We start from the raw sequence: 24660 nt of genomic DNA, 5'->3' as shown, positions 1-24660 counted from the left end.
GTCAAAAAAAGGCTCTATTTTTCCTTGTACCATGAATTACGAAATCTATCACGAAATGGGTAAAAATTATTGAAGCAAATGGTGGTGTTAACCTGAAGGGGAAAATCATTAATGTTGATGTATTTCATTCAATTTTAAATGTAGAATTTATTTTATTTTATTTATTTGGCATTGGAGAACAAGGGAAAAGACAGGAGACTTGTAAAGGACTCTGTGTGCCTTTAAGTCAAAACATCTATTTTAAAAAATGCTCTTCCCTCCTTCTACCTCTCTCCATTTTTTTAAATAAAGGATATGAGGTGGTGGTGGTAGTGGCGGTGGGTTTTTTTCCTGAGCAAAGAGGGCCCCCTCGGCACATTTTTCTTTTCAAATGTGAAATGAGGTGGAAAATCCTCATTTCACGACAGGAAGGACAAATATTGACATAAAGTTAATATTTGTCAGGAGCCCTAGAAGCAACCTGAGTGCTAAAATCTCATCTAGATGTATGTGCTGGTGTGTTTATGTATATAAATAAATAATAAATTTGCCTTGATGATGGGAGGAACCTGCAGAAAGCAAAGCCTGATCGCTGAGGTGGAGGAATTATCTGCAGAAGGTGGACACACACGCATTCCACATATCATTTCTCTCTCCTTTTTGTGTGGAGCAGGACAAACAGGTGAATTTATGACCCCAAAGCACACATGTCCCCTTCCTCTGACGGGGTGCACAATATCCCAGCATGGTGTTCAGTAGCACATGAATATCTTCTCCATCTTTCCCACACATTTCTAGGGACTATGGTTGACTCTTTCTTTTTTCCCCATTTTGTTGTCCCTCTCACACACGTGTGTGTGTGCGTGTGTAAACACACACAAATAGAACTTCTGTAATCCAATTTCACCCATAGCGGGGGGATGCTTCTGGAATTTATCACTGTTATTGTTCATCACCAATGTAAATAGCACATGTCAGCTCAATACTCAGTGGTCACTCAGTATTTATTAAGTCCTGTCCACTCTGGCCTTTTTTAGAGGAAAGCCCTGGGGCAGATTAGCTGCTGGCCATGACACGCCGCATCACTTATCTGTTCTCATTGATTATCAGAGTCAGCTGTGGCCAGGACTCACTTTTTTCTTCTCCTCTCAGACCCCTCTTACAAGCACCCCTGCTTGGATTTTCATGAGGAAATAATCAGATTAGGGCTTCAGTGGCGAGTTCATATGGAGTTCTCTTTCTCCAATGTGCTACTAACTGAATAAACGTGTTTTGTGGTAGATTGTAAATGACATTATGATTACTAAGGCCAGCATGGGTTTCATTTAAAAGTGATCGAAATTGCAGGCTGCAGAAATTGTGACTGGCAGATAAGGCCATTTGGAAAGAGACAAGCAATGATGTGTGTGTGTGCATGGGTGTGTGTGTGAGTGTGAAGAGGAAACCAAACCAGCCTCCTTTGCAAGGCAGGCAGAGCAAAGGAAGGTCCTGGGAAATTATGAAATATCATCAAATCCCATTTGTAGACATGAGAAATGTCACCAGGGGGAGACGGGGTGTTTCCGGGAGAGTTGTGGATGAGATGTGTCAGCCTTTGTGGGCAGGCTGCCGGTGGCACGGCACATCCTCCCAGTGCTCCGGGGCCAATTCCAATGTCTCTGAGCACAGCATTTCCACTTCTGTTCTGAGCAGAGTTGTTCCTCACTCTCTTTTTGCCTCCAGCACACACCAACAGCAAAATACTACTGCAAAGTGCTTACACTGATAAAGCAAAAAAATACGGGGAAAAGCAAGAAAAGGAAAGCAAATTTTAAACTGGTGTCTAAAAATAGGGGGTTTTGTACAGATCCCATCTCACTTGGACATCTTCCCTGAGCAGAGCTCAACAATTATGTAATTCCATTGCTTCCCTCGGTGACGTGCAGAGGGAGAACTCATACTGGGGAATGCTCACAGACCATGGTCTGCACATGACAATTCCCCTGCAAATACGTAGTAGGTGAGTACCTGCAGGATCCAGGCTTTGAGATGTGCCTAAAGGCAGAGGCCAGAATTATTTAATTGAATCATAGAATGGCTTGGGTTGGAAGGGACCATAAAGATCATCCAGTTCCAACACTCCTCTTGTGGGAAGGGACACCTTCTACTGGACCATGTTGCTCAGAGCCCCATCAATATTCCTCATGGTTCATTCCTTTTCTAGGAGTCTGCTACTTTTATCTGGCAGAAATTTTCACATAGTGTGTCCTTGAAAAGGGATGTCCTTTTGTCCTAATGTCCTTTTATCTGTCCAGAAGTTTGTGACTCTCAGGGATGTTGCTGTCCCTTATTTTTTATGTGAACTGGATACTGTCCCCAAGTGTTGAATGAGGAGCACAGGGTTAGTTTGGACATCGGCCACACTTTGTCCAATACATTTGTGAGCACAGCTGACTAAGGAGGGAGTAGGCTGGGTGAGGGAAGGAGGATTCTCACTGGGTACAGCAGCAAATTCCTCCTTTGATTTTATTTTGAAGAGAGGAAGGAAAAAGAGAAACACACATCTTTTCCTAAGATGCTCCAGGCAGAAATGTTTATGGTTTTGGTGCCCATATCTGCACTCATTTACTTTTATTCTCTCTTTATAATCAGCGGGGACCTCATCGTTAGCGCCTGAGGCACAATTTCTCTCATCTTAAAGCAGAGACCTGTATTTGTTCAGATGGAGCACACTGTGAACTTTTAGTGCCTTTCAGGACTTTTGACAAAGGTATGAAGTGGCAGCACAAGGAAGAATGGCATCAAACTAACAAGAGTAGGGTTCAATTTGATATTGGGGAGAAATTCTTTATTGTGAGAATGTTGAGGTACTGGTTGCCCAGAGAAGCTGTGGATTCCCCATCCCTGGAAGTGTTCAAGGACATGTAGGATGGGGCTCTGAGAAACCTGGTCTAGTGGAAGGTGGTCCTTTGTGCAAAGGTTGGAACTAGATGATATTTAAGGTTCAACCTTTCAACCCAAACCTTTCAACCCGAACTTTTCTGTGAGTCTATGATTTTATCTCAGAAGACTGTGTGGATTACATCTCCTCTCTACAGAGCCTTCCATGAAAGAATCCTCTTGACTTGTCTCCAGAGACACCTGGGAAGGGATTTACTGGCAAATCCTGAGATATATGTGAGGATCTTCACCCCTGTTACATTCAGTGAAAGAAGAAAGTGTGACCTGAAGTGTCTTTTGCACTCCCATTGATTGTGTGTTACATCTACAAATGTTGCAGCTACCAAAAGAAGTCCACGTGACACCCTGCACTTGTGTTTAGGTGACAGGGTTCCACCTCTGGTCAATAAAGTTATAGGATAGTAAAGTGTAATCCAGATGACTAAACAGAAGTATTTTAGGGTGAATTTCATTTGTCTTAAACTTCTTTGTATTGATGGCTGGGGAATTGGGTGTGTTTCAGTTTTCACAAATGTGTATTTTGTGTAATTTCTAGTGCTGTGGTGTGGTGTCCTTGAAGGGCATAGGTTTTCTGTAGACACTGTGTCACATGTCTCAGGTGCCTCAGGGCATCCCAAACAAATCTAGGCACCTGCCTGTGAGAAAATGGTTGAAATTCCAGACCTCCACTGACTTCAGAGGAGTTTGGACATTTGGAACATGTGTCAGAGACTCCTATAGCTGTAGGTATCTGAAATTGGTGGTTTCTTCCAGCTCTAGAACTTGATGAGGTGGTTCATCACTGGAGCAGATTAATGATCTGGTCCTTTCTAGTGTTTTGTGTTTGAAGCACAGTCTTTGTGAGTAGGATGAGACAGCATTTTGTAGAATTAAATTGTTCTCCCAAAGAACTGCACTTATGTCCTGACTCATCACCCCAAGCACAGGCTTGGGACCAGGGAAATGTAGAAGACACAGGGACAGAGGGACGTAGTGCTGGGTCAGACAAAAAGTCTGTTTTGCATGCCTGCTTGTTCAATGGATATCATAGTTTGACATCTAGAAAGAGCAAGGTAGGTGTATGTGATGCTTCTCTGTCATTTGTTGTTGGTCTTCAACAATTTTCAATGCTAGGACATCTAGAGGTAGATGCAGTTTCTACCTATTCAATATCCCTCAGTGCCCAGGCTTCTCTTAAAACTGTGTAAAATTTTAGCACTGACAAAGTGACTTTAAATTTGGAGTGGGAAAATAAGGAGCTATTAAAAAATTTTTGAGATGATGTCTGAAACAATTAGTTTTTTTCCTCATCTCCCTTTATTCTCTTCCAGGAATTTACAGAGATGACAGTAAGTGCCTCTTCAAGCCCTCAGTACAAGGCTACTTCTGCAAACAGACAGATCATGCGCTTGTCATCTTAGAAAACTTGGACTCCAGTGTGGACAGCCAGAGACTGTTCCCAGTAGTTACAATGACTGACAGTTTTATGGATACCTTCAGTTATGAGACTCCATATTCTTTGTGTTACCCTGCAGAGCATCGTTCTACTTTCTTCTCTGTTCTGCCGTCCACCAAACTCACCACGGTTTGCTTCCCAGACTTGGCACCTCTGGCTTTCAGACTCTACCTCCTCAGTGGCCAAAACACAACCAGGCTGCCCCTGGCCATATTCTTCACTGAACCACTCAGCCTTCGTGTTTTCATCCAAGGGAATTATGTCTCTCCGACCCCATCTTCTTTTTCAATGAACAAAGGGGCAGGAGCCAATTACTTCAGCTTTGAGGACAACCTTCTCTATGTTCTACTTCATGAGAAGGAGCCCGTGGAAATAGTTGCTGGCCTTTCCCTTCTTGTGGCTTTCACTGTAAATGAGGCTGTTGGGGAAGAGGGTGAGGCAATCATAATACGTCGACTGGCTGATTTCTTGAAGATTGGTCGTGACCAAGTCAGAGTAGTCCATAACGTACTGGGAGGTGAAAGCATGCTGAAGGTAATCTCAGCCAATGCCAGCAAAAAGAGGTATCATTGCCCCAACATGGCATTTTGCACAGCCTTTCAGAGCAGATATGGCCCATGGGAAGAGGGGACACACCCAGGGAGCACCCGAGCTCTGCATCCACCTGATGGGGCTGGTCCATCAAGAGTGCTGATCATTGAGCTTGGTGATCTGCCGGGTCGTCCAAGAAATGGGTTGACAAGTGACAGCCTAAAGAGTTTGGCCAGAACAATTATCAACACTCATCAGACTGGAGACCTTCAGAGTGGCCTTGGCTTGCCAGTTGATACCTTAATGGTGACCCAGTCTGCCTTGCTGTCCCCAGCAGAAGGTAACAGTAGGTAAGCAGCACATGTATCACCATCAGATACTGATTTAAGTGTAGTGAGGCAATTTATCCCCTTGATCTGCTTATTAAGTAAGTTCTCCATTGACTAAAATATGATTAACCATGCTGAAACACTTTATAAAATTTCCATGACTTGCCCAGAGAAGCTGTGGCTGCCCCATCCCTAGAAGTGTCCAAGGCCAGGTTGGACAGGGCTGGGAGCAACCTGGTCTTTTGGAAGGTATCCCTGCCCATGGCAGGGGGTGGAACGAGATCATCTTTAAGTTCCATTCCAACACAAAGCATTCCATGAGTCTGTGATGTCAGAGCTATGCCCAAGTACTAGCTGGACTCACAAGTATCAATTACCATGTTTTTCTGTTGGTGCTTATGAATCTCTGTGGTGCAGAGATGCCAGCGGTGCTTTAAATGAGGAACAGGGTTCCTGGAAGTCTGCCTTGAAACTATAAAGAATTGGGTTAATTCAGGCTATCATAGCTCTTAAATTCTAAACAATTAAATTTATGAATGTTTATAAATTGATGTGGCAGTGGGGATGTGCTATTGAAGATGGGTTGTTGCCTTAACTATCTTGAAGATCTAAACATTTATTCATATACTTCTAAAATTTAAGGCTGCAAAAGTCTATTCAATCTTTTACTTCAATATCCTGCATGATACAGGACACTACTCTTCACTTTGATGCCTTTGTGTCAATCTTTCTTTTTAGCTAAAATTCTAGAAAACCATCTGGTCTTGATGATACAAGAGCTGGACACATCCAGTACTACCGGAACATGTGTCTAGGTGTTGGATGCTATTCCTGGTCTTGCTGTCACAAATACTTGCCCATTTTCTCATCAGCCTCTGCCTTCAGCTTCTCATGAGAGCTTCCTGTTCTTTTCTCCACTTTTACATCAGTAACTTTCTGGGCATTGACTCTTCCTCCTCCTCCTCCAGATACCTTCAGAGTAATCAAATCACCTCACTGTCTACTTTGAAAAATATTTGGAAGGTTTGAGTTCTGGTATTTCTTTCTTTCTTTGTCTCTGTTTTCTGAAGCCTTTTGGAAGTGCGCCTGACTTAAAGTCAATGTTTCCTTCTTGGTGGATTCCCCAGCTCTGAATATTTTAAAGATTCAGCTGGACAGAGTGCTGGGCCACCTGGACTAGACCATGATTTTTCCAAGAAAGGTTGGACCACACCATCATTGAGGTTCCTCCCGACCTGGTATTCTATGATTGTATGGTATTGTGCCAAAGGCAAAAGTGGTATAAAATCCCATTTTCTACTGGCACAATTCAATGATCCCATTAACCCATTCTCCCACAGAAACAGGAGAGCTCATGGTCTTCTGTTTGCTCACTGTATTCTTCAATTCCTTTTTGGTTCTAACTTTCCAGAACCCAATTCTGTCTGTTTGCCCAGATCCTACATCCCACATGATCTAGGCCCCCGTGTTTGACTTTTCTGTTTGTAAGTTATCAGCCTACAAACCCTCCTATGCATTTTATCAGTAGTGGCTTTATATTTGTATCTCCATGCAGATACAGCAACAGACCTGCATCTCATTTTGACAGAACAACACAGGACACTCCTTTGCTCTACAATAATTTCCCACTGGAGCTCCCTTTTGAGCTCTGCCAGTTAGAGAGTTCTTGGTTGGTTTTGTACATACTAAATTTATTGATATTCAATACCTAGACCCACTTTTTGAAGGTTGTTTTTCCCTCTCCTCCAGAGCAACGAACAACCCTTTCTCTCCCTCCTTCGTCTATCCCTGTCTTGCTCTTTTCAGCCTCTTAAAGCCACTATTTGCACAGACATTGCCAGATGTCAGGCTTTATCTTCAGAGGAGGCTGTGAGGAGCAGGGCTGGGATGGGAGCAGACAGCAGTGTGTTTCAGCATCAGATCCTGAAACTGTATTAAAAGCATATGGGTAATATGGAAAAAGGTAATATCCCATCTGTTTTTAATAGGGGACATGGGATTTGATGTTTGGCAACCTTATTGTGTACTCTCTTGATATTGCATAATGGTTTTTTTTGATGTTGTGCACTACTGAGCCTTATCCAAGTGTAAGTATATTCCATATATTCCATCTATGCAAGAAAGAAATTGGATTTGTCTAAGACTTACCCTCTGTAATTAATACCACATCCTCTCCCATTTACTGCTGACCCCTGGACCATCCTGATGTCTGCCAGTGATAAAAACTGCTGTTCACATGCTTAACTTTTTTAGTAGACACTGTGTGGCTTGTGGTGGAGAAGCAGCCACAGGGAGGACACTGGGCTGTGACTGTAGGAGTCTTTATTTTGGTTTGTTGTTTTGTTTTTGGTTTGTTGGTTTCAGATGTAGGTGGGGGTTTTTGTTTGTTTGAGGTTTTGTTTGTTGTTGTTTTTTTTTTTTTTTTTTGGAGGGTGGTAGGATTTTATTTTTGTTTTCTTTTGCGTTTGTTTTTTTTTTTATTTTTGCTTTTATGCTTTTGGTTTTGGGGTTTTGCTGTTTTTTTGCGGTGTTGCATTAAGCCCAGTGAGAAATTATTATTTGCAAGATCAAATCTTAAATCAGGGCCAAATTCTGAAGGCATGCTGTATTTTGTATCAGCAAAACCAACATCACAGTTGTGAGTGGGAGTGTTTGTGTTTCACTGGAGGACACTGTAAAATGGGACAGCAGAAAAATGACATAAGAATTTTTACAGGGGGTGGGGAGGCCCTGGCACAGGTTGCCCAGAGAAGCTGTGACTGCCCCATCCCTAGAAGGGTCCAAGGCCAGGCTGGATGGGGCTTGGAGCAACCTGGGATAGTGGAAGGTGTCCCTGCCCATGGCAGGGGCTGGAACAAGATGATCTTTAAGGTCCCTTCCAACCCAAAGCATCCCATTATTTACACTATCCCGAGACATGATCCCAAGAGGTCATTTAAAGGAGGGAAGCACCTGTTGTGTGCCAGCAAGGAAACCTCAAGACTGCTTTTTCAGGCAGAAATGACACCTCCACACTGGGACTGCTCTCCCAGGTGCAGTTTGGCTTCCTATCTGTGCACACTGTGAAAAAATTCCAAGCAGCAAGGATCAGGAGAGCTCTCTAGGAAGAAGGCTGTTTTACTACAGGCACAAGAGCAGTGCTTGCTTAAAGCCACAGATTTACTGTCCCAAATATGGGAGGACTTGGGATCTTTCTTGAAGAGAACACTCACATCACCAAACCATAGGGCTGCCTCAGAACTCATCCGCCCTCAGCTGCTCGGGCTCCTCTGCACTGTTATTTATTGCTCCACATCAGTCATAGCTTTTCTGGAATTACTCATGGCTGACATTTCTGATGCAATAAAGCCACAGATAACCTGTGAAATGAAATCAGGGTTTTCCTGTTGGGACATGTACTGTCCCCACTGTCTATCTGTCTCCATTTAAGCAGCACATGCTGGCACAGACACGGATAAAGGGGATGGGATTGCAAGTCAGACTAAGTATTCCATGTATTTTTCTGTGGAAGGAAAAGAGAAATATTTTCACACCTCAGTCATGCAAAACCAACTGGACCATCAGATATGCACAGAACCTGCACTCCTGCCAGGCCCATCTCCCTGGGCTTTCAGAGCAGTGAATCAATATAACTCTCAACATCTCTCTGCAAGGAGGCTGGAGCCAGGGGAGGGTTGGTCTCTTCTCCCAGGTAACAAACAACAGGATAGGAGAAAACATCCTCAAGTTGCACTAGCAGAGATTTATGCTGGATATTAGGAAACAAATCTTTCACTGAAAGAGTGGTCAGTGAAGGCATTGGGACAGGCTGCCCAGGGCAGTGGTGGAGTCGCCATTCCTGGAAGTGCTCAAAAGGCTTGTGAATGAATGGGGCATCTGGGGACATAGTTTAGAGGTGAACACAGGGGAGCTGGGTTAATGGCTGGGCTCAATAATCTTAGAGGTATTTCCCAACCTTAATGATTTTATGGGTCTATAACACAACAACAGCAAAAAACTCTTTAATCAGCACAGACTGGATGTTCATTTGCAGCCCAGAACACTGGGGCTGAAGGGAGCCTTGAAAACCCTGCTGTGGTCAGGTAGTAGTCAGAAAATCTGTATATCACACTGCCAAACCTTTAAAAAATATGGCATGTCTGTTTTGATTTGAAGTTCTTTTATACATGATTTTAATTTAACTCCTTTGTTAGGGTCACTTCAAGCACGGCTCATTAATTTGACAAGGGAAGACAGAGGTGATTGCTGTGACTGCTATAGTCTTGCACAGCTGGAGAGTCAGGGATGTCTATCTCATTGTTTATCTTCCTGTGAATGTCTGTATAATATACACTGTGATGCATTTGCAGATACAAATCCCTGTTTTGCAAAATCTTCCTAATATCAATATAAATATGAAAGAACAAGAAGCACAATGGTGAATGTATTGTGCATGTTTGTGCAGGTGCCTTCATACAAAATCAGGAAAATAATTCTGGACAGACATCCAGAAGCCATTTAATCCCTATCCCCACACTACAGCAGGGTGCTTTGCTCCTTCTTGGTGGACCTGTAACCTGCTACAAACTGAAATATTTTTTTGTTAAGCATTATGTTTGAGGTAATGTGAAAAATGGTGCTTGTGCAGGAAATTTGAGGCTCACAGCCAGGAATAAAATGGAAGCAAATTATTAAAGAATGGCTCATTCCAACAGCAATTCCCATGCAGAGCACTAAATGAGGTATTACTACTAATTCTCTGTGTCACATGGCACATACACAGGCAGGCAGGGCTGGAGATCAAACCAGATGAATTCTGACACCTCCTAACCCAAAGTGATTTGGTAACCTCTGTGCAGGTTTCAGGCAGGCTCATGTGTGGAGTTGCATAGGGTTTTGTAAAAAAAGACATGACAACTTTTTTCCCTGCATGAGGATCCAAGTTTTTCCTCCAGAGAGCAGGCAAAGGCCGGATGCTAAAATACTCCATGTCAAGAGTTGCAGATATTGTAGCACTTGAGGTTATATTGAGGTTTTATCTGTCACACACACCTCAAGTGAAGGTGTGGAAAAGATGATATTCAGGAGTTTAAACTAAGCTTAAAATCTCCTTTAATTTAAACTTACTTAATTTCAGGTTAGATATTCACAGAGACAGTGTAGAGGGCATATTCTTATGTAGAATGTGCCATTTATTCACAGTTGATGTACAAAAAAGACAAATTCAGTTCAAGTAAGTAAAAGGAAAGACATTAAAATGATCACAAAAATGGAGGTTATGTTAAGAAGTAAGGAATAGAATCATAGAACTATTTAGTAAAGAGTTTGTTTCACTTGGCAAAGCAAATTTGGGAGGATATAATTCTATCTCTGAAAATATGTTGCAAGACTGAATACCAGTGAGGAATCTCTCGATAGTAATGGACAATGACAGCACGGGAACAAATGAATATAAGGCATCGAGAGGTAAATTTGCATTTAAAATTAGAAGTAGGTTCCTCCTCAGATAATAAACAGGAAGAGCTTTGCAATAGAACAGAAAAGAGAACATTTCACATTTCTATTCAATTCTATTTTCATGATTTTTTCCACACATGGCCAAAATTATATTATTTATTTATTTAATAGTCTGGGGATAGTTAAGGTGGCCAACATCTCATTTAGCAGTCTAGTAAAATGGTGGGAAAGTCCACGTGAATAACCTAGAGGGTTTTCCATCAGAGGAGTGGGATTCTCTAATGGGTTCTTTATGGAAGCAATGGGATAAGAAATGTCATGAGAACAAAGAGGGGGTCAATACTTGTATAGAAAGAGTTATGTCATATAAAACTGCCTGATCAAGTTGTACTTTAGGAACCAGGATCAGATTTTTATTGCCAATTCATAATTCTTTTCCTACTGGGAAACTGAGTAGTTGAGAGATGGGCTGTAAGAGGTGGATGCTCATCGGGAGCTCAGAGACTCAGACACATCTTCCCACAGAGAAGATGGTTACAGTGCATGTAAAAAGAGTTTATGTGATGGGATTCTGTGTCAATAGAATATTGATCTGTCTGATCAAAAGTGAAGTTTTAACCTCTTACTAATTTTTTGCTTCTGGTAAAACTGAAACTGGTCATCAAAGCTGAATTGTCAGTGTCAGGAAGACCCGGTCATACCAGGGATGCCAATGTTACAAAGGTCTTTAATTATGTAGATATTAGGCCCCAGATCTATTATTTTAGCTTTTTTTTTTTCTTCATATTTAAATCAAGGAGAGAAAACTAAGGAGGCATCTTTTGACCTCAGTCCATGGTCAGTAGAGTAATTGAATTGCATCTTAAGCAGAAGTATTTGTCATTCAGGGACTGTTCCAAACAACCAAAAAATATGATGTCTGTCCATAAGATTGTTTGGTTTTGAACAGGAAAATACCAAAAGCAGCCCTTCATATATGAGCCTTGTGTGGAGCCAGTATTTCCCTAGCGAGTTTTCAAGCAAATCTCCAAACTACCATTCATGGATCTTCACATTGCCTCTGAAATAATAGCAGATAAGTAAAATAATAGTTTTTCACCACTGCTCTCCTGAGCAGGAACCCTTCTGACAGTGTAGGAGTTAAACAGTCTATCACCAAGATATATTTCACCTCTAAGCCTTAAATTTTAAATTAAGTTTCTGTTAGTATATAGTGTACATGGCAAACATATCCAAGAATTTGTCATTCCCACTCAAAGGTGACAGCTGTGGATTACAGGATTCAGGCAATTAAAAGTTCTACCCACCAGATAACTCTGGTGGAAATCACAGCTTGCTCTGACAATGGCCTTCCAAAACTCAACTGGCTCCTCTGCAGGAAAGGAGCAGGAGGTAGGAAAGGTGAAAGGAGAGTAGGAGAAAGCAGAGGAAGAGGAAGATGGAGAGGGTTGGAGAAATTCAGGAAAAGGAGCGCGGGACTTTATATGTCCCTATGGGAGGAAGGAGGGATCAATTGCCACATATTCCCCACACCAGTCGTGGTCTTTGAAACTGAAGGGTTTGTGTTATTACATCTCAGTTAAAAATGAAGAACGTCAGCTCAAGAGAAGCTATTCCCTATTCCAGTGTTCCCTCAGAAATTAATGTTCAGACATGTGCGGGAGATCCAGGAGTGTCCCTGTCATGCTTCTCAAACACTATAAAGAGATCTGATCCCAGCACTGGTACCCCGGTGCTGTCAAACAAAACCTGCCTTGCTTGTGTCACATATGGATTTATTTTCCCTCCTAACAACCAACGGGACCTGCAACACAAGTGATGATTTACAAGACACAGGCAACAGCAGAGAGGAGCTGCCAGCCACGTCTCCAAGGGACCAATCCTGTCCCCACTCCGCCTTGTTTAACATGTGAGTGGTGTCACCACTATCAGCAGAGCTTGTCTGCTGTGACATTCAAGTGAGTGACGGCCGTGTCAGCTCCCAGACCACCCCGCTCTGCTGTCGCTCGCGCTCTTGGCCTGCAGTGAGCGTCTGATGGGAAAGGGGGAAAAATTCTTCCACATGCTTTGTTAGCAGGAATCTGGTGAGCGAAGGGTTAAATGGCTTGGGCTGCTGGCTGTTTGTGGGGAAGTGTGTATATGTATATGAGTGTGTGTGTGTGTATACATATATGTATAAAAAAAAAATATATATATATATATATATACATACACAGGCACCTTGGTTTGGCTGTAGGACCTCATGCCCGCAGGCCACAGTCACATTATCATCTGGAAATTGGATAACGACAGCACAATGACAAATCCAGGTTGCCTGCAATAAGGTGCTAATCCCTTTGCTTTAATATCGGAGCAGCGTGTAATGATGTTTGGACATCACTCCAGTTTACTGACGACCCCACTGGGGCCGGCAATAGAAGCGTACAACTGTCTAACAAGCCATCAGGTGACCGCCGTCGTCAAAGCAACGGGGGATGCAATCTAATCTTCCCTCCATCCCTTCCAGCTCCCAATAAGGACCAGATTATAGAAGTGGCCCATCAATGCTTGGTAACTCGAATCAATTAAGGTTAATTCGCACAATGCTATGATGTATTGTGATCACTTTCATTTCGGAGAAGGGGGAAGAAATTGCTATAATTCACCTAAAATGAGGTTGTCTATGGTGCTGAGGTATTAATTGGGTGTCCATATTAAATGGAAAAGGAGCACGGTAGTGAAGGAAAAGTGGATGAGTGACTCTCTTGGCTGCTATTGACCTATCAGAAGAAGACAGTGCCCTTTTCCTTTGCTTTTATCTATTACAGTTTTCCCTATTGCGTGTCAAGTTGATGTATTATAAAAAATTCATTTGGTGACCTTCCACCCCCCTAGCAGATTAAACAATTTCACTGGGATGGCATCATTAACAGGGCCTTGCATTTAATGATGATTTCTCTAAAAGGCCACGGAGATTCGATTTTAAGCTAACAGATTTATTGCACTATTATAACATATCGTAAAAAACTGTACCACCTACGGTCTGGTTTTAGGATAGAAACTGTTTAAGAGTTTATGTGGAGCTTAAAGTGGTATTACCTTGGGATACACAGCACGGCAAAGCTCTGACCTCCGGCGGGATGCTGTTTACATTTAATAAAAGACATTTCTCTGACAGTAAACTTGGGGAGTGTGTTATGGAGGAGGCCTGGCTTAGCTCCTTGCCACTGGCTTTGTAAATAGGGGCATTTCCACTCATCTACAGCAATTAATGGAAGTCACTAATGAATCTGGAGGATGTTTCTCTCTTATCTGATGCATCTGCACTGTCCCTCTCCTTCTAAAGGCTTCTGGTGATCCCACATCTAGACCCTTCATCAGCTTCGTTGTCCTAATGAAAGAAGGGCCTAGAGGGAAAGTCATAGGAGGAGAGGCTGAGGTCACTTGATTTGTTCAGCCTGGAGAAGAGGAGACTGAGGGGAGACTCATCACAGTTACAAATTCCTCGTGAGGGGAAGAGGAGAGGCAGACACTGATCTCTGCTCTGTGTGACCAGTGACCTGAGGGAATGGCATGAAAATGTGTCATGGGGTGTCTAGGTTGGATATGAGGAAAAGTTTCTTCCCCCAGAGGGTGGTTGGGCACTGAACAGGCTCCCCAGGGCAGTGATCACAGAACCAAGCCTGGCAGAGTTCAAGAAGAGCTTGGACAATGCTCTCAGGCACAGGGTGGGATTCTTGGGTCTGTCCTGTCCAGGGCCAGGAGCTGGACTCGATGACTCTCTTTGATTTCTTTCTATAATATGTGAAAATATGGGAATTGGTGGAAATTGAAGTCAGCCTTCAAATGTCTTTTCTTGCTTAAAATAGGAATGACCTCAGACTCCTCATTGTCTTCTGATGCTCATGCCTCTCTTCCCTGTCTGTATTAATTAGTGATAAGATCTACAGGGGGAGGCAAAGCTCCAACAGTGCACCTGAGAGGGCAGAGGTCTGGCTTATTTCGTCATCCCATGACACCAGAACCCATTCTCACCCAAAGATGTTAAATTCCTCACAATCCTTTCACTGAATCTGTGCCTACTTTGTCTTCCACAACTTTTCAGCTTGCCTATTCCCTATCCTTGCTGCACCTCCCTTTCTTGAATTCCTGTTTTGAATTCATCAGCAATCTCCACCTTTTCAAAAACAAAGAAAGATGTCTCTTTGGCTGGATCATGATTCATTTAGTCATATTAGTCCTGAAATTCATCCCAATTTCCTTCCCCTTCCAAGGATATATTGATTTTACAACACTAGCATTGCAGACATACCAGACAACTGTTAATTAATTTCAACATCTATTAGGAAATTAAATATGCCAGGGGCTGCTCTTTGGCACCAAGGCCAGCTGACATATTTCAGTGTGGCCTCATGCAAACTTCCAAGTGAGAATATTTTCTGACTGTATAAGCTCCCAGACCATTTGGGAGTTGTTCTGGACTTCGGCATTAGACCTAAACCACAGCTTGAGAGGGGCTGACAGTTTAATGGTAGAGGTGATCAGGTGTCAGTGCCAAGGCTTGTTTTTGGCATCATTTAGTTTTCTAGTAGACACATATCCATCAACTTTAATGAACCTTTCACCCAGGCTCTCATCCTGGTCTCCTTCACCTTGAAATCAATTGATAATAGCAGTTATTGTTTATTACTATTATTATTATTATTACTATTGTTGTTGTTGAAATTATTATGATGATATGATATAACTATATTAGTAATATTACTATATTACATTAGATTAGATATCAGGAAGAAATCCTTCCCTGTAAGGGTGGTGAGGCCCTGGCACAAGTTGCCCAGAGAAGCTCTGGATGCCCCACCCCTGGAAGAGTCTGAGGCCAGGTTGGATGGGGCTTGGGACACCCTGGGATAGTGGAAGGTGTCCCTGCCCATGTCAGGGTGTTGGATCAAGATGATTTTTATGATTTTATGATTGTAGTTATTATTGCAATTGTAAATAAAATGACAAATTCTCCTTGATTTCAGGGATACTTCATTTCCTCTGCCCTAAATTTCTCTGCCAAGTTTCTCAATTAATCCATAATACCTGCAGCAGACCCTCTAGTTTCTATGCCCTCTAACTTCCCCACTGCTAAAGGACAGGCACTTGCTCTCCTGTGGAGCCTCAGCCTGTTCAGCAGACATGTGTTGGCGCTGATGGTGACAGGGTCAGGGATTCCTGGTGTCCCTGCTGACGGAGGCATCCCCGACAGCCTGCTGTGCCCACATTTAGAAGAGCTGCAGGGCACTGAGAATCAGAGCTGCTCCCTGTCAGCAGGGAATTGAAAACCAGGCTGCTCCTGCCCAGCACGAGACTGCAGGGTAGTGGCAAACAGCACAACCTTCATGCCCAGGGGATGAAGGCAAAGGCAGGTCTTGCTCTGGTCCTCTCTGGGCTATGAGCACAAATCTACCTCCACCTCCTAGAGCAAAGCTGTGCCAGGAAAGGCCTATTTTCCTTCCAGCACAAATTAGCGGGGGAGCAGCAGGATGCTCCTTTCTCCCCCACACTGGCATCATTTTAAGGGATATAACCTGCTGTGTGCAGGGTTGTGCCCTAAGGCAGGGGGTCCCTCACGACATGAGTCAGGTTGGAGCATATGGGATATAAACACCGCATTCCATGCTGTGAAAGCCAGGTTCAAATCATCCACAAACAGACACTCATTTTTATACTTCCATTCTAACTAACCATGTCCAGTTTTGCTTTGTTCTGTTTTCTTCACTGTTATTTTACCAAAGAGTGAAAGAGCAAGGGGGAAAGATTCTAAATGAAAAGAGAGATTTAGGTTAGATGTTAGGAAGAAATTTTTTGCTGTGAGGGTTGCACAGGGTGCCCAGAGAAGCTGTGGCTGCCACACCCCTAGAAGTATCCAAGGCCAGGTTAGATAGGGGTTGGAACTACCTGGGTTAGTGGAAGGTGTCCCTGCCTATGGCAGGGGGATGGAACTGGATGAGCTTTAAGGTTCCTTCTAATCCAAACTTCCTATGTTTCTATGAATCTATGATTCTGCTCACTCCAGGGAGTGAGAACTGCTTCCTAGGTCCACATTTTGCAGCAGCCTTCCTTGTTGTGCAAGATGAGCACAGTTTTACCATGTAGGGCCTGGTGTGTGAATTCAGGGCATTTTTCTTATTTGTTGTCAGTTTTAAATAAGGTTAGGAGAGGAAAAAAAATTGTTGGGGTTTACAGAAACTATGCCAAGAACCTCTCTTCATCTGAACCTCTCTGTGCTCAGCTGGAGCCAGGGAGCTGACAGAAAACTGCAGATCTTTAGCTTGAAAACAGGAGTGACTTGGTGTGTTGCTCCTGCAGTGAGTTTTGGTCACACAGCCGAACACACATTTTTGGAAGAAGGTGGATAACAGCACCTTATTGATACCCCTGACGTAAATTTCAAACCTAACGCTGCCTTTGAGACCTTCCCACTGAAACAAAAATACAAGATAAAGAACCAAGATAAGAACTAAAACTTCAATCCTTGGGCTACCTTTTGAGCTTCCACGTATCCTTAAAGCCTTAGCTGATCTTTCCAGCAGCTGTAGTTCAGACCAGTATTTCCCATCAGCCACGGTATGAACAGTTTCTCATTCGTAATACAGAGTAATACTCTGAGAAAACATCCACAACCATTACCCAAACTAGAAAAAATGATTTAAAAGCAAAGGAAACTTAAGATCCATATATCTTGTGTTTGTAAACACCTTTAAGCAAACACTGGAGATCAATGAATAGCTTTTCTTCTTTCATTTCAAGACAATACCAAAGCCCCAGCCACTTCATTGCAATTGCAGATTAGAGCATTTTATATATATATAAATTATATATATATGAGATACTAAATGACACAAAGCACTGGGAGAGGGAGTGAAATGATCCAGCTCAGAACAGAGTGTTGATTCTTTATTCAAATGCAAAAGCACTCTCCTGGGATGCTCTGATTTAAATTTCAGCCTTGGAAATCCAATGTCTTTCAAGGGGGTGTCTGTAACTGCTATATTTCAGTCTCCAGACTTTGCAAATTGGGAAGGTGATGGCAGGAAAAAAAAAATGCAGTAAAGCCCTGTGAGTGCTGTGCTTGTGTAGAGGAGCCAAGACTTTGTTCTTAGAGGAGCTCAAAGGTTTTCAGTGAAAATCTTTCTGCTGGACAGGAAACATTTGCAGGCTCCACTGCTCTCAGTGCACTGCAGCAATGACTTTGGGGGTAAGGTGCTGGTTCCATGAATCCATAAAATCCCTGTCTCTGCCACACACTTCCAACATGATACCAGCGACATACATTACTTTGTTCATTTCTCACTTTTCCATCTGTAAACTGAGGGTGGAAACAAAAGGATTTTTTTATACTTTGGTGCTGCTTTCTGCTTGGAAGTGATGACTGTTTCCTATTTCCATGCATGCTGCTCTCACCTCTCACTCAAGGAATCAAAGGGTTATGATAAGGTAAATTAGTAGGTAGAAAATAGGAACAGAAAATAATGTCTAGTACATTATTTCTGATTTTCTTTTTTTTTTTTCCCCATCCTTTTTCATGTGAAAGAAATGGAAGCAGACAACACTCAGAAACGTGCTTATACATGAGACCCTACAGCATCTCTGTTCAGGTGCAGCCCTCAGATGGAGAAATCGAGAAGCAGCTTCCTGTACAGCCAAAAATAATTTTCCTGGGCAGAAAGGTAGAATTTGCCTCCCTGTGGATGGAGATTTCTATTAATTCTGTACTATTTTGACATTTGAGATTTTTAGCACAGAGCCAGGCTCTGCTCCGGGGCCCAGCAATGGCACCAGAGGAACGGGCAGGAGCTGATCCCAGGAAGTTCCACTGGACACGAGGAAGAACTTTCCTGTGCAGCAACCGAGCCCTGAACAGATTGTCCAGAGAGGGTGGGGAGTCTCCCTCACTGGGGATATTCCAGACCTGTCTGGACACAGCCCTGTGCTCTGGGATGGCCCTGCTGGAGCAGGGAGGTGGCACCAGAGGAGCCACCGTGGTCCCTTCCAACCTGACCCCTTCTGTCATATGGCCTCTTCTTGAAAAGTTATGGTGAACTTTGTGACATTTTTAATATGTGACACATAAATGCAAACTGCCCTCAGATTGGGGACATACATATTAAAAATATTACAGATGTTAAAACCTTCAAAGCTTTCTTTGCTCTTGCTGGGGAGACAAGATCTTAATTCTTCTCTTCTGTTCTTCCTCCCAGGGTCAAAGAATCGACAAACTGGGGCCTCCTGCAGAACCCTGGGTCGTATCAGCTCATCTCAAGGACTCCTCCCAGGCTGTGCTGAAAGGTTTGGATGTGTTTTCCTATAGCAAGGGTTATGGCAAAGCAGCTATGCAAAATGATGATGATAAATTTAGGAGTTCTCCCTGAGAAATACTGCGTTTGAAAACCAGTCTTTGGGCTGAAAACAGAAGGTTGCAGTAGGAGTTTGGTGAGCTACCCAGTCATATGCTACAGGCAAAAAGTATTTTCATTCTCTGGTAGCTTAATGGGAGTATATCCTTTAGTTTGTCTTGAAAAGACATATCTGGGGTTAAAAAAGAAAAGAATGAAGAATTAGAAATCCTAACACTTGATTTTCAGTTTATGTTAACTGGGGTAATTTTTTTTAGGGTCCACAACAACCTTTTTATCCCAGCAAAGAATCAGGCCAAGTACAGACAGAAACAACTGCCTATGGATTGTCATTAATACATTATAATGTGAAAGTGGTTTTTTTTTCATGGGGGATCTAAATGTTTTCCTTCTGATCCTCATTTATCAAAAGGCCTGAACTCATTAAAGGCTCATGAAAACTCGGGAAAAACTCTAAATCTGAGGATTTCCCTCAAGGTTTTGTGAACATGCTTAGACATAGAAACTTGTTAAGGTAGAGAGATGAACCAAATAACTGTGGATGGTCATATGCTGGTAAATTAGAAGTTAGAAATGATAGTGATTATAACGTTACTAATTTCATTAACTAAAATATTTAAATATAAGCAAGAAGTACACGCAAGCAAAAGTTGGGTTCCTTATTGCAGAGAAAGCATTTTGTTAACAGTAAAGCCATTTGTGTATTATTTTTCACTTGAAAAGTCCACATTTAGAGAAGATAAGTAGCATTCATGCTGTAGATTAGAGCTTCTCATCCTTCCAGTCCCTCTTTCTGTTAATTAGAAATTCTTCCTACCCCAAGATAGTTCCAGGATTACATGTTAGAAAAATCCTTTTGTCTTTTCTGCTGCTTTTCATGCCTTTTCAGACCATGTTCCTAAACTTCTTAGGTTTAGGAACATGTGTCTAGATAAGCCACAGATTACTGGATCATCTACTGACTAACCGTGGGAAGAAGGAAGGAAGGCAGGAAGGAAGGAAGAGAGAGAGAAAAAAGAAAGAAAAAAGGAAGAAAGGAAGAAAGAAAGGAAAAAAGGAAGAAAGGAAGAAAGGAAGAAAGGAAGAAAGGAAGAAAGGAAGAAAGGAAGAAAGAAAGGAAGAAAAGAAGAAAGAAAGGAGGGGAAAAGAAAGCAAAAAAAGTCACTGAAGAGAAAGACACTTCACATTCTTTAAAAGATACATGCATCAAATTAATAGTCAATAAACTCCAGCAAAAGAAGAGCAGCACAGTACAGATGTTCTGCATGTAATAGTTTGCTGCAGTTTTTCCTTTGACAAACACCCTTATTGCACTCGTCTTTTGAAGCACATGAAAGCAGCATTTAATGGAAATGGGTCCCGTCTAGCACACTGAGGCTGCTTCATCTGACAGCAGCCAAAGTGCCTCGTGGAAGGCAGTTTAGCTCCAAATTAGCTGTGCTTCTACGTTAAATACCAGCTTGCCTGAGAGATCTTTGGGAAGACTCCCATATATATCTGTAATATTCTGAGCTTTGAAGCATATGTGCCTGAAAGCTGAGCTAGTCTCTGTTGAGAAGTACAGTACAGTACTCCAGGCTTCATCACACTCTAGAAATGGCAATTGTAAAGTATTTGAACACGGCTGACAAGGCCCTCTGTTAAAATCTGTATTACAGTGAGTATGAGAGCCAAGAAAATCTTGGTAGTCTGTGCAGACGCTGTCATAAGGAGGATCATATGAGTGGCAGAGGGATGAGCCAGGATTAGGCTGGAGCAATAAAAGAAATCTAGATCCCCACATCTCCACCAAGTCTATTCACAGTAGAAATCACTGGTTATTTATATACCACAGCTGATCCTGGAGACTGGTAATGGAATTGGTTGTTTGGTGTGCTGGATACTGTACAGAAATAGAAAAAAACCCATATATGCAGTCAAAACTGACTGGGATATTAACAAATTAAATAATACCAGAGTCATAGAGAGGGGAAACTTTATAATTTATATTGCTAAATAATTAATATGTGTCATGGTTTTGCCTAAGACCTTGTCTTGGGCAATTTCTGGTTGTAGTTCAGACCTTGCTACTTCACCACATTGTTCAATATCCTGAACATGAGAATGACAGAGTAGAAAAGTCCTGCCCACATTCAGCTTTATGTACCTTCACCTGTGCTGCTTAACTGCAATAAAATGCCAAACCACCTGCTTCATAAAGCAAATAGTTATGACATGTTGTCTTTCAGCAGGCAAAAGTCTGTGTTTGTGATCACTGGAGCAAGTCCAGCATCCTGAGGAAGTTCTGGCATCTCACCCCCACCTGAACCAACATTTGGAAATTTGTCAGCCTTTAGAATTTCACCCTGCTCACCCCAAGAGCCTGAATGCAGACCAGAGCTGGTCAGCATCACTCAAAGGCCAAGACTTGGCTGCTGCTCAAAGATACACACAATAAAACGGGGATCCAATTGCAAAGTAAATTATGACTTTTAAAAAGAGTCTACAGAAATAACAACCACAGCAAGGGTAAATGTTGGGTCAGAATGCATTCCTTGATAGCTCACAACAAGAGGTAAAGTGATGGAGAAACTCTGTCTCCTGGGTTTCATTTTAGTGCTCCCTGTGGAGTTTCCTCCTGCCAGGTTTCCAGCTGACAGTGTCTCCTGTACTATCTCAGGGCAGTCACTACAGACATTTTTCATGGCCAAATATCTTTCAAAGCATCTGACAGAGCTGAAGAAAAATTTCAAGAGATTTAACAATAGGACAGGAGGGAAGATGCCCCAAAGACAAGGTGAAACACCTACAAATCAGAAAAGAATTGAAGATTCAGCTTGTCCCTTAGTTACAGTGGTTGACTCCTTGAGACCATCCCTTTAGGACAGAAAATAGACTCTCATTATCACTCTCCTAACCTTGGTGAAATGGTTAATCACACAAGACATGAGTTAAATTAAAAAATGAGCATTTGGAACTTTCTAGTGCATCTCTATAGCTCCTATTACCTTTGTTTGGTCCCTTTAATGGCTGCATTCACATTACACCCCCATGACATGCAGGAAATGCCATTTCACAATAAGCTCAAAGAATGAATATTTAGGAGCTGAAGCCCTCCAATACCTCAGGAATTTGTTTTCTGAGTGCCTATGTGTGAAATTTCTGGGATTAGACACAATGTTCATGATTAGGATGGACAATGAATTTAGGATTTCTGAAGTCCCTTAAAGTCATGAGGACTCTCTGAGGTCCTTAAGTGGCACTTATCTGGTTGCTGTTAATTGCAATATGATTTTTCTGACTCTCCAGGGCTCACCCAAGTGCAGGTCATAGAGGGATGTGCAAGCTTTTCCAATCTGGCGGTCTCCAGCTCAGGGACAAACTGGAGACTTGTGTTCACTGTCACATCACCTCCAGGTGAGCTTCATATTCTGTGTATTTTTAATCTGGTAAAATCAAAGCCCTACGAGTGGCCTGAATTTACAGAAAAGGAGTTAAACTGTGTTTGAATGGGTGGAGCGATGCCAAACCTCTAAATAGCTTGAGTTGTGTTCCACATCCAAGTTGGCGTTCCCCAGGCAGTGGCAGAGTTGGGGAATTCCTGTGCTATTCATGCAAGATCTCTCAAATCTGATGAATTAGTACAGAGAAGTATTGTCAGAAAAAGGTGCCTCTTTCTCCCTGGATTCCCTAGTATGTGTCCCAATAAATCAGATATTTAAAGTCAGTTAAGTTGCCAGAACAAACTTTTTCCTATTAACTGGACCTCTCATTCCCTCTTTTTTCCCCTGTTTTTATTCAGAAGTTTTCCATCTGTGCTCCTGGCTGTTTTCACAGTGCCTTTTCCTGACTGTTTGCCTGCACCTGGTCACCTTTATAGGTGGTTATGCTCATTCAGATCATGACTCCAGGACTGGGCTCTGCCAGGGCTCTCCTAGCAGCTTATGGAGATGATGTTGGCACCTTCAGAGGTCTCTGAGCAGCTCGGTAATGAGGAGGCAGGTGTGCTTATGCCTCCTTGGAAATGCCAGCTGAAGGGGACACGGGGGACAAGGCACCCCGTGAACTCTGCCATGTAAAATCCTCAAGGTGTCTGTATGAGAGAAGCAGCTCTGCAGCTGTTTGGGGGGCAGCATTTAAATCTGTTTCTGAAGGTATAGAGGGGTCAAAGTGTTGGTTTCTTGTCTCAGGGTGACTGCTGAGGCAAATCTGGAGAAACAGGAACATGTCTGGTAGGCAGTCCAAGGACATATTAAGATATAGATGTTGTAAGACCACGTGTAAAATCTCTATTCTGGCATTCCATCCATCCATCCATCCATCCATCCATCCATCCATCCATCCATCCCTCCATCCATCCATCTCTCTTTATGTACAGATATATATGCATGGATATCTCGCTAGATAAATATCATTGTAGATGATATAGATCTATTATCTATCTATCTATCTATCTATCTATCTATCTATCTATCTATCTATCTACCTATTTATCTCTCATGTCTTGCCTCAGCCAGAAAAAAACAGAGGGAACAAGTACATCTGACTGGTGAAGGGCCAAGTGGAAGTGGGTAATGAAAAATTCTGAGCAAAAATTTAGACTGCCAGAAGTGGCTCGTCCAAATCCAGTGCTGCCCATGGCTAGGCGAAGGAAGAATTGGGGTGTAGGAGCACTTGGAAGTGTGCATTTCAGTGGGGGATTTTTGTGTATTTTGAGCTGCCAAACACATGCAACTCCCACTACATTCACTTCAGTGAGAGCAGATGGAAAGTCAGCACCTCACAGGATCTGACTCTTTAGGCTGGAAGCACACTTAATGAAATGTGTTTAGAAACCTATTTCAGGGAAATCCCAAAATCCTTTTTCTGAACAAAGGTTAAACAGAGATCCCTTTTCGGAAATACTTAGCCAGTCAGAGAGTTACTAAGAATTAATAAGACTCACAGAATGGTTTGGGTTGGAAGGGATCTTCAAGACCATTGAGTTTCAACTCCCCTGCCTTGGGAAAGGACATATTTCAGTAGACCAGGATGCTCAGAGCCTCATCCAGCCTGGCCTTGAACACCTCCAGGGATGGGGCAGCCACAGCTTCTCAAGGCAACCTGTGCCAGTGCTTAATATCTAATTTAAATCTTCCCTCTTTCAGCTTAAAGCCATTCCCCCATGCAGGATGTTTAGAGGTAGCAATGTTTACAGGCAGCTGATGCACCTGTGCAGGTATCACCTGTGTAAATCAGATTATTGCATGCTTTCAAGGTGCACTGCAAAAGTACACACCAAAGAAAGAATCCCTTTTGCTCCTTTTAATTGGCAATCATGCTGGAGACTATATAAAGGCTTTTACACTGCTAGATTCTTACTGAAGAGATTTACTTTTATTGCTTAAATAAACCAAAATTAAACAATCAAACAGTAGATGTTTAGGATATATTTTCATGATCCAGTTGCTCTGTGCACCTACCCCGGCATAATTTACTGTTTGGAGACAGCTCAGGAGGTGCAGCTGATGTTGAATGCAATAATCCCAAATGTTTTAGTGGTAGTTCCTGGGGAGAGCAGACTATTCCTAGCACCACTGCATAGTCCTGCTCCTTGTTTTACAGTAATATTCCCTTCACGGGTATGTATCCCAACGGGTTTGATACA

The 24660-nt window shown here is 42.5% G+C and overlaps 1 protein-coding gene across 9 annotated transcripts in view; it reads left to right on the top strand.

Annotated features, from left to right (window-relative positions):
• PKHD1 (PKHD1 ciliary IPT domain containing fibrocystin/polyductin) overlaps positions 1–24660 on the top strand; it is a 252139-nt gene that overhangs the window by 203251 nt on the left and 24228 nt on the right. For 6 of the 9 annotated variants that reach the window (XM_069011802.1, XM_069011801.1, XM_069011797.1 and 3 more), the window contains 4 exons: positions 4230–5235; positions 18212–18347; positions 18879–18966; positions 22323–22430. In XM_069011802.1, coding sequence (XP_068867903.1) covers positions 4230–5235; positions 18212–18347; positions 18879–18966; positions 22323–22430 — 1338 coding nt within the window. Of the gene's footprint in view, positions 1–4229; positions 5236–18211; positions 18348–18878; positions 18967–22322; positions 22431–24660 lie in introns of those variants that run through there. The other 3 variants (XM_069011805.1, XM_069011804.1, XM_069011806.1) reach the window with 2 other exon arrangements.

Source organism: Aphelocoma coerulescens, chromosome 3 (assembly GCF_041296385.1).
Source record: "Aphelocoma coerulescens isolate FSJ_1873_10779 chromosome 3, UR_Acoe_1.0, whole genome shotgun sequence".
Lineage (NCBI taxonomy): Eukaryota > Metazoa > Chordata > Aves > Passeriformes > Corvidae > Aphelocoma > Aphelocoma coerulescens.
The sequence above is the reverse complement of the archived record's forward strand: the minus strand, read 5'-3'. Positions and strand labels throughout refer to the sequence as shown.